The sequence below is a fragment of the Miniopterus natalensis genome, chromosome X (genome assembly GCF_054644295.1).
Source record: "Miniopterus natalensis isolate mMinNat1 chromosome X, mMinNat1.hap1, whole genome shotgun sequence".
In the NCBI taxonomy this organism is placed as follows: Eukaryota; Metazoa; Chordata; class Mammalia; order Chiroptera; family Miniopteridae; genus Miniopterus; species Miniopterus natalensis.
In genome coordinates, this window is record NC_142103.1 from 32085842 (window position 1) to 32101914 (window position 16073).

Genomic DNA, 16073 nt, shown 5'->3' on the forward strand with positions numbered 1-16073 from the left:
TTTGGCTAAGTGGTTAGAGCACCGGCCCTATGATTGAAGGGCCCCAGGTTCGATTCCGGCCAAGGGCATGTACTTCAGCTGCAGGCTCAATCCTGGCCCTGGTCAGGACTTGTGCAGGAGGCAACCAATTGATGTGTCACTCACACTGATGTTTCTCTCTCTCTCGTTCTCTCCCTTCCACTCTCTCTGAAAAGCAATGGAAAAAATGTCCTTGGGTGAGGATTAAAATATATCTATATATATTTGGCCATGGATGAGCCAAAGGCAGACCACACAAACGTGGAGCACTCAGCCAAGGGTTGCTAGCAACTTCAATATATTTTCACTCTTTCCAGATTCGTTTTATATTGGGAGATATGTTTTTCAATAGACTGTAAAGAATTACTTAGTGAGAAAACTGATTCATTCAGTTCTGTCAAAAGCACAGGCTGCAGATTCAGGCTTGTTCTAAGGCACCCTGTTTCCATGCCTCTGCTCACACAGGAATCACAGCAAAGCGGTAAAGCACGCAGGCTGTGCAATTACACTTTGAGTTGGATTTCCACCTCCACTTGCTCATCTGCAAAATTTAGTACCTACAGCATAGACTAGATTAAAAAATTAAATGAAATAATCATGTAAAACACTTTAAAAAGTAGCTGGCATATAGTAAGTGCTTGACAAACCTCAGCTTTGCCACTTACTATGTAAACAAGACACACTGCTTAATCTCCCATAGCCTCAGTTTCTGCACCTATAAAACAATACTAATAGAATCTAAGGTTGGTGTGAGGACTAAATGATATGGATTTAAAATACTTATCATGGCCTGGCCAGCATGGCCCAGCAGTTGAGCATCGGCCTAGGATCCAGGAGATCGAGGTTCGATTCCCGGTCAGGGCCATGCCCGGGTCGCGGGCTCGATCCCCAGCAGAATAAGCGCTTAATAAAAGTGCTATTATTGCTATTATTGTTATTATGATTGCTCTTACTGTTATTAATAGTGGTTGTGCTAGTAGAAGTGGTACAATCACCACAGCATCATCAATATGTAAAGACAGAGCCATTTTGAAGCCTACTCATTTAGAAGGCTGAAGATGCACTGGCTCAACTTCTCTCTTCAATTAGCGACTTATAATTAAACAATGACATGTATCTCTGGCTCACAAATTCCTTGTTCCTTCTTTACAGAAAGAAAGCGACTGATCAATGCTAGAACAGGACAGCTGGAAATGAATGTAATGTGTCAGCATAAGTTAAAACACTTAAAATGTCCTTAATTTTTAAAAGCTTTGGTAAGGTGGTAGACAAAGCTGATCAGTTAGTTTATATATAGAAACCCAAAGAATTTAGATGTAATAAAATGACACGATTATGAACAGGTATATGTGGTTTTTAGTTGGCTGCCTGAAAGAACTGTCTTCTCGGTTTGTTCTCTCCGTAGGAAAGCTTACACTACAGAGCATCATTAAGATGACAAACTATTTATTAGGACGCCAGGTCTCTCAGGACACGTTAGCACCATCTTCTAGGGGGTGTGTACTCTGAGAATGACATCTCACTATTTTCAAGTCAATTCCAAGAATTCCTATATTGCAAAGACAGAGATGAACTGGATTTTACCTCTTTTGTCTCTGCATTGCTTTACTAAATACAGAAGGCTGCATTAAGCAACCAAAGAAAAGCAGGTATCCTCAAAAGCAGCCAGCGGACTCCGAAATGCAGAACCACAATTTAAAGTATGATCCTAGAGGAAAAGTGCTATTATATAAAGACCTCAACTTTCTGTTATTAAAGCAAAACTGTCCTATAGAAATGTTTTATTGAAGAAGCTAAATTTTATTAACCTCTCATGTTTGTTTCTTATATTTCCTCGAAGCGACATTAAAGCCAAGAAATTGCTTACCACTTCCACACAGTCTTTGTTCTTCCTAATGCCTCTAGAGAACCGTAGAAATTCTAATTAGAATTAGCAGTTATAACCTACGTATTTTATTATTATTTCAAATTTAGTTAATCATTGCTTTAATTCTTACATAATATCACTATTATCATTAATTACTATAAATTTTTCAGGAAAATGACACTTATTATAGCCTTGATGTTTCTGTGTTGCCAAATATCATCAAATCAAATAATGAAACTAGAACACATATACAAACCCCAAGAGCTGCATATATGATGTACATTCAAAAGTACTAACAGGGCCTTTTCCAGCTGTCTCCCATATATAGAGATACATAATTTTTTTCACTAATCCAGAGATCATTTTGAGATATACCTTGCCATAAAGCATAATTATGGCTTGTAAGGAGCACCCAAATATTATAAGCGTGGGAACACAGGATTTGGGAACTGGGAAACACATTAGAGGCCAAGGATTCGTAGTGGCCAGGGTATCATCATATCTTGCCTAGCCTATTCACATCAATGCTCCTTCATCTATCTGTGAATTCCCATCACCCATATGTCTGCCAAACACCTGCTCAATCGTTAATCATCAAATTATAGGGCCCCTAACACTTAAGAAACAAAACTCCATTTCCTCAATGTGAAGGTCACTTTACCATCTACAGGGCGGCCAAGTGCTGACCCAACAGGCTGTGCTTTCAACCCAGTATGGGCCCCCTCTCCCCCCTCCATTATTTTGCTAATAGTGTTCTATGCCTAGAAGGCCTTCTTTCCTCCTCCCCCTAGTGAAATTCTACTTAAAACATCAAGGCCCAGGTGAAATGATACCACCTCTGGGACCTCCCTAGCCCTACACATAATTAACTATTTCTGATTTGTGCTGCTATGGCTTTTTAAAAAGATCTATGTTGATATTTCAAACAACTTGATTAAATGTAGTGCACCTCTTCCTCTCCCCCTGGCTAGCTGATGAGTTCCCCGGTAAAAGAACAAGATATATTCTTGTCTCTCCCTCCTTGCACATATTGGGGACTTTACAAATAGAAATTGAATAAAATGAGAGATCCATTCTCTCCTAAAATAAACATAATTTGGTTTATAATAGAAAATTAAAAATAAGTTCCCCTACAACTCTAAGATAAGTAATTCAAATAGAAAGTATAATTTAATGGTACTTTCCTATATTAAATATTTACACATTTAAATATTACAGGTATCAGAACTAGCATATTTTACCACTTCTATTTAGCAATCCAGATTAAGCAACTTTAAATACCTAAATTAAACATGTTCTTAAAACAATCAGTAATGCTTTCCAATGCATTTAGGAAACAGATGTGAGCTCTCCAAACCCCTTGCAGTAGGAGGAAATTCTCAGGTTTTAGAACAGTGGGTCTAAGAGCTTTGGAAATAGGTCTTAGAAACAATGAGTGTGTGCCTCAGTCCTGACTGCAGCTGAGTGACTGGTAAACTGCAGCTAAGAATGCCAGGGCAGAGGGGGGTCCCTGGAGCTAGAGACTCCTACTGACTTCTTACTGATCCTGCCACCTGCTGACCAAATTATAAATCAAGGCCTTGCAAAAGACAAGGAACTTCAATAGTTATTAAGTGTTATTAAAAGAAATGGCAGTTTTGTATCATGAACATATGTTTTGGCTACATTATATTTGTCTGGAATATGCTATGATGCTTAATTGTTCCCTTAAAGGTCCCTTCAGAAATAAATCTTAGTAGAAGTGATGGTACTGAAAGGTGTGCCTGGTCCGAGTATCTGTACTCGGATACTCAAAATTAGGACAGAAATAGTAGCACCATTGCTTACAAAATTCAGAGACTTGGAGTTATGAGGAAAGGAAATGCAGTATTCTCAACAGTGAGTACATGGGAGCCTTTACATGATTTTTGTTAAGTTTTACTTTGGTTCGATTAGATTTTAGAAGTCGCAGTAAGAATTCCTTCTATTGTAACTGATTGGCTCTACCAAACGCTGCTCTGAAGAACAGGAAATTCTCTTGCTGAATTAACAGTTGTATTAAGTGTCAATAACTAAAACGAAATACACACACACACGCACACACCATGTTAAATGAAAGGGAAAGGGGAATTAATATTTATTGAGTGCCTGCTATGCTAAGCACTGTGCTGGGTGCTTTAAAAATACATAACCTTACTTAATTCTCACAACACTACTAAGTAAACATTAGTCTACTCATTTTATGGATGAGAAAATTCAGTCTTAGAGGTTACAGGTATCACAGCTGGAATGCAAATATTTGTAACTCCATTTTCCCTGGCTTCCCCCACTATGCCACACTACTTTTAGAAACTCTCCAATGGGTTTTCTAGTTAACTCTATGTTTCAAACTTAATTTCCTTCATTGATAAAATAGTCACTTCTAAGGTCCAGACTAATGCTAAAATTTTATGAAACCTATGATTCTTGTGGGACTCAATACAAATACATCAATAAGTAAAAGATCAAGTGCTCAATACAGAATGTGCAGAGAACTGCAGGGAAAAGTTCACAGAAAAAATAAAATAAAATTGCTTCTGAATAGAAGAAAAGCTGCTCAACTTCACTCCTAATTTCTAAGTAAAAATTATAACATGGGTGATTTTCCATTTTCACCTCTGCGATGGGCAAAGGTTGAGGGAAACAGATACTCATATGTTTTAGGTGGCAGTATAAAAGAACGCAAACTCTTTGGAAGGCCATTTGGCAATATCTATCAAAATTATAAATGTACACAGCATTTTATCAGGAATTTCCCTTCTAGAATTTATCTTACAGATAGATCCTGTGTGCACAAAGGTATGTGTGGGTACATGTTCACTGAAACATCACTTGAAATCACAAAAGACCGGAACTAACCTAAATATCCATTACTAGGGGAATGGTTAAATAAATTCAAACAAGCCCAGACCAAAGTATTCTATGCAGTATATGAAAAGAACTCAGGAGATGAAAATAAGCTATTATAGAATAATACCCCAGGACACTGAATCTTCCAAAAGTCACATTTCCACATGCTAGGGAAAGCTGTGACTAATGAATGGTAAAGGTGCTAATTCTAAGGGCACGGGAATATGGAATACCAATTTCTTCGTTGTAAAGACTCATTCAGGCTGAAAAAATCCTATGCTTAACTAAACTATCAAGTCTGCAATAATGAGCAAAATAATAATATTAATATAAATTCTAAAATTCACAAACCACAATGTTTAATTATAAGATTGAGAAATCACCTCTATAGCACCAAAATTATGTGGGGTGGGACACTCACAAGAGCCTAAGGATCTAATCATAAACAAAGCACTCTATTATCAACTCAGTAAAATATCCTTACTAGGTACCAGATTCTGATATTACTGAAGAAAATCTGCTTATAAAAAGAAACTATAAAATTCCTAGGAAACCAAATTGATAAGTAATACAAATGTAAGAGGAAAGACTACTTAAGCACTAGACCATCAACCTTATTCCAATATCATGAAAACTTTAAGCCATTAGCATCTCCTCTGCTTCTCAGTAAAAATGACAACTTTATAACAGAGAGGGAATAACACATATTAAACAATAAAAATAAAACCTAGGTTTTCAGACAAATAACATTTATGCAAAATAAAATTAAAAAGGAAAAGAGTTAATTTCTTTAGTTGCTAGGTCATTACACTTAATGTATTAATCTACTCACGTTTGACTCTGTCCAGTGTGGAAAGATGATGCATGTATACAGTAGTAGAAATTTTAGAAAAGGAATGAATTCAATATATCAGAATAAAGAATTTATATTAAAAAAAAAAATGTACCTTTCATCTGGGTAGCGAAGTTCAATGCCAATTTTGCGAAAAGATCTGGATTTTCAAACTTGTCCTCCTTAACCTTTAGCCAGAAACAGTTTTCAGATAATTCTCTGGGTTCGATCTGGAACAAAATAACAAAGGTAAGTTTCTAAGACATTACTTCATATTTAATTTTTCAAGAATTCACTTTCACCAAGATTGAATGATAGTTCCTTTATGCATTTACCTACTAAATCGATTTTAGGAACTATCAAAATAACACTTTTTAAGTAAATATTCATTGGGAAAGGCACAGAATTCTATTAGTATACAGAAAAGGTACATGACAGCAATAGGCTATATCGCAAATTACATTTTAAAAAAACCTTCCACTGAAATAAAAAGTCTTCTACTGAAAGAAATCTTAACAATAATTTAGTAAATCCCTCCCCAACTCACATATATCTCACATACATACAACTCACATCTTCTTGCTCCTAAATTTTTAAAAATGGGAAAACTGAGATTCAGAAATGTGAATTCCCCACATTCACTGACTAGGCTGAAGGCAATAACCATAATAGTCGATACATGCCTCCTACCATGTGTCTAATCAACTCATCTAATCTAATCCTCACAATAATTCTTTGAGGCTGGACCTATTATTATCTGCACGATAAAGGTGAGGAAACTGAGCCCCAGAGACCTTAAGTGGCTGTCTAGGCCAGTAAATGGCAAAGATGGGATTTAAACCGAGGCACTATACCTCCAGAGAATTGCCCTTAGCCGCTACACTGAAACCCAAGTGTACAACTGTGCATTTTCCAGGACATCATGATGCTTCATGATACCTAAGTACCATTACACTGCATGCTAAATTAATGTATCATTACATTTACCCACACAAATAACTGAACCAACAGCGCCAGGATCCTATAGTTTACCAGATTGTGCCTAATTTTTTAAAAAAATCTACATTCTAAAACCATCTATACCTCATTTACTTTTATGAGCAAAGCATAAGTATATACTTAACGTTAAAACAGATTTAACCATTATTCCAGTCAAACCAATTTACTATGTAGATACCGTCAGGTATCACTATGTTCTTAGATGAGTCATTTCCCCAAATGGTAGTTCGGGTTATTGTATTTTCATTAGAAAATTAGTTCCTAGTGAATGGGGACTCGGTCAATCTCGATAATAAGCTTTTTACAAGACATATTATTTGGTAATAATAAAGCAAAATAATATTCAAACGAAGAAAACTTCATATATCCTACCAAAAAACAACTAGTGTCACCTATCCCAAACAATCTAAAAACTAAAAAAAATTCCCTATGAACCAAAATAAGATAAAAAGGTTCAATAATATAAAAGATTGTATTTACTGTTACAGTACTTAAAGTGAACGGTAAAAGAATCAAAATTCTTTTTCATCTGATATCTTTCAAATATTTTATTCTCTAATACCACTATCACTTTGATTTTCCTTTTGCCTTCTACATTAATTTCAAATTATCTGTGGAGTTTCCACTTTGTCCTAGGAAAGATGAACATGGGACAGTGGACTCAGGAAGAAAAGCGGAGTCAGGAGTCGTGTTCTGAAATGTGACACAACACTCATATGCAGCAACACAGTTCCTTGCACAGTAATGATCACCTAGGTCCAGACAAAGCCAAGAAACTCTAGTTGTAGTATTACCTTTGACCAATTAATTCTTTTCATGGACACCTCAGGTTTATATAGTTTTTTCTGCTTCATTCCGTAAGGCAGATCAACGGGTGCTCCTGGAAGGGGAGGAATGCCACCGAGGGGAGGTGGCGGAGGAGGTCCCCCAAACAATGGTGGTGGTGGTGGTATGCCACCAGCCATTCCAGGCAAAGGAGGGGGAGGCGGGGGGGCTCCTGTGGGGGGAAGTGGAGGTGGGGGAGGTGGGGGGGGTGGCCCAGCACCAGGCAGGGGAGGTGGTGGAGGAGGGGCTGGAATTCCTGATGCGCCTGAGAGTCCAGGGCCCTGAAAGGTAAATAATCCAATTGTTTAAATGCTTACAGTAAAATATAGCAGCAAAGAAAACTTATCAGGAGACAGTTGTGCTTTGTTTAAGATTACCTGCACTTTATTTAATTGAGCAACATCTAAGGGCTTAACAGTACAATGATAAAGACTCACGTAGATTTGTTTTTTAAATATGTTTTTATTGATTTCAGAGAGAGGGAGGGAGAGGGAGAAAGAGAGAAACATCAATGATGAGAATAATTGATGGGCTGCCTCCTGCATGCCCCACACTGGGGATCAAGCCCACAACCTGGGCATGTGCCCTGACCCAAAATCGAACCGTGATCCCCTCATAGGTCGATGTCCAACCGCTGAGCCAGGCCGGCCAGGCTAGACTTGCATAGATTTTCAATAAGCACTATAAACTCTGGACATTGACTACTTTTGCTCACACACTAATGCTAGGAAAGTTGGCATCCTCAAAGATTTTGTGGAACACTCCCCCAAAATAATGAAAAAATTTTACTTTCATTATAACTATATGCAAAGTAGTAGTATTATATATAGCTCAGGCCCGTTAGGCTAGTTGGTTTGAGTGAGATAATTAATACTTAAAAGGTCACAGATGTGATTTCCTTCGGGCCAACCAGCTTTTACACAAAGAGTCTAGCTCAGAGCAACAGTACCTCAGCTGTCTTCTAACACCAATAATGAATACTAAGTAACATCAATTTGCATATTAATACATTTATCAATGTTGTTACATCTATTATTTCTTTTCATTGTTATTATAACCCTGTGATGCAGGCAGGGCATTTTTATCTCACTGCTTACAGAGGAGGAAACAGTAACTGCAAAACTGCTCAACGAGTAAAGGGTCGCAGAGTCGAAAACATGATTCAGATTTGAATGTGGTCCCTCTTATTCCCAAGGCAGCCCTCATTGTGCTCCTCAGGAATGGGTGTTGTTGCCAGGAGGGGGATTCATTCACTAGGACTGGATTATGAGGAGAGTGAAACTCATTACTACTACCAAAAAGGGGCTTCGAATTCACTGTCTAACCTGAGGGAGGAGGGGGGAGGAATGAGAGAGAACACAGCATTCCATGTCGTCTGCTGGTGTGCTGATTGATTACTGATCACAGCGATTCACTTCCCGAAATAAATGAACATGGAAGTGAAGTTGTTTATTATAAACATTCTAGGAAGCTCTACCATCTTTTGTAATCAAGATATGACATTAGATTAACTGAGTGAAAGGTTTAAAACCAAGGCTTATCATCGTCACTAATAATATGAATTTCCTACTTGGACTACTTAATTGGGCTAATTAAACTTAGAAATGTCTTTACAAAATAAATTAGTTGAAGCATATTTTTCGAATAATCAACTTAAAGGGCTGATCTATTAACAAGATTATCAAAAATTAACAACCATGAGTAGATACAATTCGAATGTGCACTGTCCATATAATTTATTCTCATATATGAACTTATACATGTGTGTCTAATATATACAACCGAGGTAAGTGCTCATACACCTAACAAATGACAGTCCTCTAGAGCAATGCAACCCTCCCCAGAGGTTAGGAAGAATTAAAGAGAGGATTAAAATATGCAAAATTATAGAAAAAAGACTGATGTTTGCCATCTTGATGGAGATCAAAAAAATTGTGGGGGAAATTAGAATAATTTTTCTGAAAAATTCAGGAAATTAGTAAATTACCCTACATTTGTGTATAAGTTTATTTGTTAAGTAATTTGAAAGGTAAAATGTGTATCCCATTTTCATATCAAGACAGCAAAATTAAAGTAATACCTGTTTGTAAATATAAATGTTGCCTCTATTAGAGGTCGTATTTATAATATAAAATGTGTGCAACCACTACAATTTTACTACTATTTAAAACAGGATTTTACTCAAGTTAAATACATATTTTACAAACTTAATAAAGAATCTCTAATATTTCCATTAAATGCCATCAGCCTTTCAAAATCAAAGCATATCAGCCCTTTTATTCTGTCCAATGAACCATCAGGAATGGAACAACTGAATTGGGCTACGATGGAGTACTGAGAACTGACTACTGCAAATGAATAATATTTGACACAATTCTGAGTGCACTAGAAAGTACTGCGTGAGTCTGCACATGTGTAGATTAGTGCCTTTAATAATAAATCAGCAACTACTTGCTAAAGGGCATAGCCCTGTGCTAGGTGCAGTAGGGCTTTGAGTAAGAATAGTAAGTAAAAACACTGTCCTCAAGGTGTTTATGGTCCAGGGGAGGAAACAAAGCAGACACACAAACAAATATGAGCCCAGCCGGCGTGGCTCAGTGGGTGAGCATCGACCTGGGGTCCAGGAGATCGAGGTTCGATTCCCAGTCAAGGCACATACCCGGGTTCTGGGCTTGATCCCCAGCAGGGGGAGTGCAGGAGGAAGCCAATCAATGACTCTCTCAGTGATGTTTCTCTCTCCCTCTCCCTTCCTCTCTCTCAAGTCAATATATATTTTAAAAAAAACAACAAAAAACAAATATGGCATGAGTGGTCTGCGAAAGTGATATAGGAGTCCACAGAAACTATAATTTAATTATAATTTATATTATAATATAGTTATAATAGAAAATTCCTTAAGGGAGTTTTTGGTGATGCTTTCCCAAGGATATTTTACTGAGCTTACCCTTAAAGAATATGTTTCACAGGCCCAGATGAACAAGGGAAGGCATTTCTGACAGAGTAACATTAAATTGGCATTTCTCAACTCAGTTCCATGAAAACACTATTTTCCAGGAGATGTTAATAGGTGGTCTGAGGTAAAGGGTTCTGTGTCTGAATGAGTTTGGGAAAGCCATAGGAAAGAGGTGGGCAGGTAGGTGTCTTCAGTGTGGAACACCTCAGAGCCTTTAATATGCTAATGAGCAGGCTGATTCACCAAGAAGGGATTTTAAGTGTCCCAGATTTATTGGACTATGGAATGGTTTCCTCATGAAAGACCTATTAGCATCTCTGTAACTAATGTCTGGGAAATGCTGGTGGAAGGAAGTGTGGAGACAGTAAATTCTAAATTTGAAGGGAGGCAAGGTGACTTAGCTGCGACAGAGGCTGTAGTTAGGGGAGCAGTCAGAGACTCGGCTGCGAAGGGGAGATAAGGGACCCCATGAGAGAAGGCCTTCAAATTCCTGGTAAGGAGATTTTTATTTGATCCTGAATGCAACAGGCAACCACTGAACATATTAAAGCCTAGAGTGACAATAATCAGGGCAGTGTTTTAGGAAGATTAATTTGCCACTGACAAAAAAAAAAAATGAATCTGAGGAGGAAGAGACTAAAGGCAGGGAAAAAAGTTAAAAAACAATTGTAGTATTCCAGTCAGGATGTAATGAGAGTGACCCTGAGTGGTTCTGGGTTTTGATGCAAGGGAAAAAAGTTGGAGAAAGGACAGATGTAAAACAGTGGCCAGCTGCCCCGCCGGTGTGGCACAGTGGTTGAGTGTTGACCCATGAGCCAGGTCACGGTTCAATTCCTGGTCAGGGCACATGCCCGGGTTGCAGGCTCGATCCCCAGCAGGGGGCATGTAGGAGGCAGCCGATCAATGACTCTCATCATTGATGTTTCTTTCTCCCCCTCTCCCTTCCTCCCTCTGAAATCAATAAAAACACATTTAAAAAAATTTTTTTTAAAAACACACACAAAAAAGTGGCCAGCTAAATCTGTCAGGTGGCAGGGCAGGGAAAAGGCAAATATCCTTCCAGCTCCATTTAAAAAAATTGGTGGTAAAATTTAAACAAATAAGAATGGAGATCAAGCTGGTTTGAGGAAAGAGAGATGACCACAAATAATGCATCTGATTTCAACATCCATGTGGAAAAATAATCGAGAGCTGGAAATACAAGAAAAACTCAGGAGGCATGACACCTACTAAAAGGTGGTATTTGAATTATAATATTGAATGGGATATTAGTATAAGGACATACAGAGAAAAAAGAGCAGAGGACAGAACATTGGGATATGTCACCATTTGGGGGTCAAAAACATCAAGAGAAACAGAGTTCTCACAGATGGAAAAAGAGAAGTCAGATGATAGCAAAAAGGAGAAAGACAGACAGTCTGGTACAAAGAAATGAAATGAGTGAAACAGGCTAAGGGTAGGAAAAGGCCATCGCCTTGGGTACTTGGGAGTTCTGTAGTGACTCTGAACTCATTTTTCAGTAGACTGATGGCAACAGACCTAATCAATCAACCAACACCTGGGCATCCACTATGTTATGAAGTTATCTAACATTTCTGAATATTCACTTAAAGCAAAGAAATGTGTTGAGAGAGTACTTATTCAGTTCTTAAGTGTAGACACCATGATCAAGATTTTAGTGTATATGGGACCTTTTCATCACAGAGAATGTAGGTGTAAATGGAAAGTTTTTGAAACTATGGTAGTCAAGATTGAAAATGATCTCAGAAAGTTTTGGAGATAATTAAAATTAAGGCGCATTTTCATGTTAGTTTTAAAAGGAAATAGCATGCATCTAATTTTTCAAATCATGAAAATTTCATCTCAGAAACAGTTTTGCTTGTGTAATATATACAATTACGGATATTCAGGGCATTTCAGGCGACTAATGCCTTATTTTTATCCAAACATTAAAATGATTTATTGTCCTGGGTAATCAAATCTGTAGTTATTTCAACAAAACTGTGAAACTGTCAAAAGTCTGCTTCTGGTCATATTTTTCCTTCCATCTAACAAGATAATTTTCCACCATCAAACTCGCTGTGACATGACACAAAGTCTATATCTTGTTTCATTACCTGGGTTCGAAGTTGCTGGATTTCAGTTTCAAGCTCTTTGATTTTCTCATCTTTTTTCTGAAGCTCAGCCTGAGCTTCCTGTCGAGCTGTGAATTCTTCATCAAACTGCAATGATCACCACCATAAATGTACACTTCAGAATATAGTTATGAGAAAGCTTTAAACAACATTAGGTATTAAATAAGTAGAATGTCTCTTGCTTCGCTGAATTCTCAAGTCACTCAAAAAATCAGAGCTCGATTATTTTCATGCCAATTCCACACCCTGTGGGGGTGGGGTATTGTTGTGGTAGAAAAGAAGAAATATGCCCCCAACCCAAGGTAAACAAACCCCATTTTCACTTCTGAAAGAAAATACAAAACAAAGTTTAACAGGGTGAACTGAGAAGTCTCTCTTCATATCAGTAATGGATCTTTTTTTTCTGTATTTCAGTTATGTTTTAGAATTATTCATGTTTTTTAATGTTTCATCCCATATTTCCACATTTATTCAATTACAAAATGCAACCAAAAAATTAGCCATCAAGGGGTTCAACTCCTTAACTGTATTTAATCTTGAAAAGAAACTGCACTTTTCAGAGCACTCAAGTGGATGTGCATTAACACAAATGAGAATGTTCCTGCCCGGCCAGGCATGGCTCAGCGGTTGAGCGTCGACCTAGGATCCAGGCGATCAGGGTTCGATTCCAGGTCAGGGCACATGCCCGGGTTGCGGGCTCAATCCCCAGTCAGGGGCTTGCAGGAGGCAGCCGATCAATGACTCTCACATCATTGATGTCTCTCTCTCTCCCTCCCTCCTCTCCTTTCCTCTCTCCAAAATCAATAAAGATATATTAAAAAAAAAAAAGTTCCTATTATAATCTTCACTGCCTAGCATCCAAAAAGTAGTGCTCCATGAAATCTGCCAGTACAATGGCACAGGCATTCTCCCACACGTAGTTAACCAAAAACACTTGTCAAAATGTTCGAAGAGGGAAATTAAGGGGTTAAACTACAGTGTGTAAGGCAGAGACCATCTGAATAGTGAACACCCACTGACTGCATCCTACCCGGCTCTTAGCCCACTAAGCAGCCCAAACAAGCCTGCACCAACTGCACACTGCTTATGTCCAGCTGAAGAACATTTGCCCACTATTGTCAATATCACTTCAAGTCATTTTAGAGGTCTATCCATTATCCCAATGAGGTTATTTCTATTTTTAAGTGATCTTTTACTGTATAGAACTGTCTTTAGAGATTGTGAGACAATAAAGTATGTTCGCTATAATAAATATTCATCCCCACTGTAGATTTGACCTTTGGAAGCCATAAAGTGCCACTCAGCCCTGAGTCTGAAGAAAGAATGAGTGAGCAAACTGGAAATCACAGTGTTTGGGTCAAACCTGAAATACTACTTAGTTAATTCATTTGTTCATCTCTACTTGAGTCCTAGAAAAATGTCCCACACAGGTTGGTCCAAATTCTCTCTAATCTCTTTACATTTCATACCCACCCCAGATCCTTCATCAGCAAATGACCTTGTTTTCTAGCTCACTGAGAAGACGGAGCTTTTTCTACTTCACTACTGCCCCTGTGGACGAGCATGAAGGGGGGATAAATGGTGGGGGAAGGAGACTTGGCTCTGGCTGGTGAACACATAATGCAATATCCAGATGACGTATTACAGAAGTGCACATATGAAACCTATATCATTTGATTAACCGATGTTACCTCCATTAAAAAAAAGGATTTATCTGATTCTACACTCCCTCCCTCCCTCCCAAAGTTAGCTTCTCCTGTGTGCTTCTCAAGCACAGTGTCTACACAAGCATACTGTACAGTTTTCCCCTACAAATGGTTGGTTTGTTAGTACTTCTGAAGAGAGGGACACAGTGTTTCTGCTTGAAATGATCTTAATCTATAAACTCACAGAAGGAATCCGAGAAGCCTGAGATATTTGAGCTGGAAAACCTTACAAATCCACTAAACTTATCCACTCCTTTGAAGGACAAAGAAACTATGATCCAAGGAGAGTAAGAGGCTTACTTCAAGTCACAGCTAATTAGTGGCAAGGTTGAGAGATCAGATCTTGTAACTACTGCTTCTCATTCTAGCCCCCTTACTCTCTCACTCTCTTTTTTTAACCATTTTATATTGCCTCTTAAAATCACCCAGAATAAGAGAAGGCATGCAGACAACTACTGGGAGACCATACATGTTTTCATTCTAAATGCTGATGATGATGATAACAAAGCACCGAACACTGAAATTTTTTTTTCTTATTTCAGGACGCCTTTTTCCATAACATATGCGTACAGAAAATTTCATAGGATAGATCATCATAATTTGCTCCAGTCTTGCGGTGTCTAATCACAGTGTCAGGGAAAAATTAAGGAGATTCTAAGATTATCGAAGGGAATTTTAAATGTGCTCCTTAAAACAAGAACATTAGAAATATAAAGGTCTATTAATCAAAAGCGTACATCTTCTTTCACCAATAAAAATGACAGCTTCACACAAACATTTTATGCTCCAGCTCTTAAAAACCTATTCTAGTAACTGAAAGAGCGAAGCCATTTCTTCAGATGCCCTGAAGTAACTTCAGTAATACTCCATAATTTCTGGAGTGATAGCAAAAGTGATTATCTAATCTCCAAGGTAAGTCATAACTTTGAAGAGACAGCAATATGTAAGCACTTCATCTTGCTGTCAGAGGCTGAAACCTGGAGAGCTTTTAGACTCGATCCTTCTTCCTGCCACCAACAGCAGAGAAACACTATGCTAACACTTCCTGGGGTCTAAAACAACAACAAATGCAACTTTTGGTAGACACTAATAAAATGGTAACTCTGCTTTTCATGAAACGAGACAATCTAAGATCTAAATAAAATTGATACATGAAGCTGGCATGTGCATAAGGGGAACCTCAGATTCCACCAAGACTACAGGAAGCAGCAGCAGCATCACTTAAAAAATGATGGTAAAATTCAAAGAAGGCAAGTCTAAGCAGAGAGAAACGCACATACAGAGAAAACATTGCGTCACTCTGTTGCTATCAAGAGCAATGACTTTACAACAGATGAGGTGAGCTAAACATCTCGGGGTTCTCCAAGGAGATACCTATTGTGAGAGCTGCAGGAAGGCAATGGAGAAATATATTTTGGTTGATCACTTCTAACTATATCCTTCATTTATCACTTTACTAAAATATGGTGAGTGTTTTTCTTCCATTATGGATTAAAGGTTATGTCTGAATCCAGAAACATGAAGTACTATGGAACTGAAGCAACATTTATAAGGCCTCACATAAAGAAACAAAGTGGAATACATATTGTGATTAAATTATTAATTTACCAATTATGGCTAATATTTTATAAGCCTTACCTTCTTTGAAAATTCCGTGGCTTTTTGTTCACTTTCTTCAACTTTTGCCTTGTTCACACAAGAATCTATTAAGATTGACCAAAAAATTATTAGAAATTATTGCATCGGATCTCTAGGTAAAACATGGCTGCCAGCCTGTAATTCTACTATGTAGACAATCATCTGTATGTCAACTGCTATTCAAGGGAAATTGACATAGACTACACAGAAAACAAACAATTTAACATAAATT

General features: G+C 37.8%; 1 protein-coding gene across 1 annotated transcript in view; it reads right to left on the reverse strand.

The window, feature by feature from the left end:
- Positions 1-16073, reverse strand: part of DIAPH2 (diaphanous related formin 2) — a 709361-nt gene that overhangs the window by 512564 nt on the left and 180724 nt on the right. The window contains exons 15-18 of the mRNA XM_087813361.1: positions 15842-15906; positions 12480-12584; positions 7379-7690; positions 5701-5815 (exon numbers count right to left, since the gene is read on the reverse strand). Of these exons, the coding sequence (XP_087669487.1) occupies positions 5701-5815; positions 7379-7690; positions 12480-12584; positions 15842-15906 (597 nt within the window). The remainder of the gene's footprint in view (positions 1-5700; positions 5816-7378; positions 7691-12479; positions 12585-15841; positions 15907-16073) is intronic.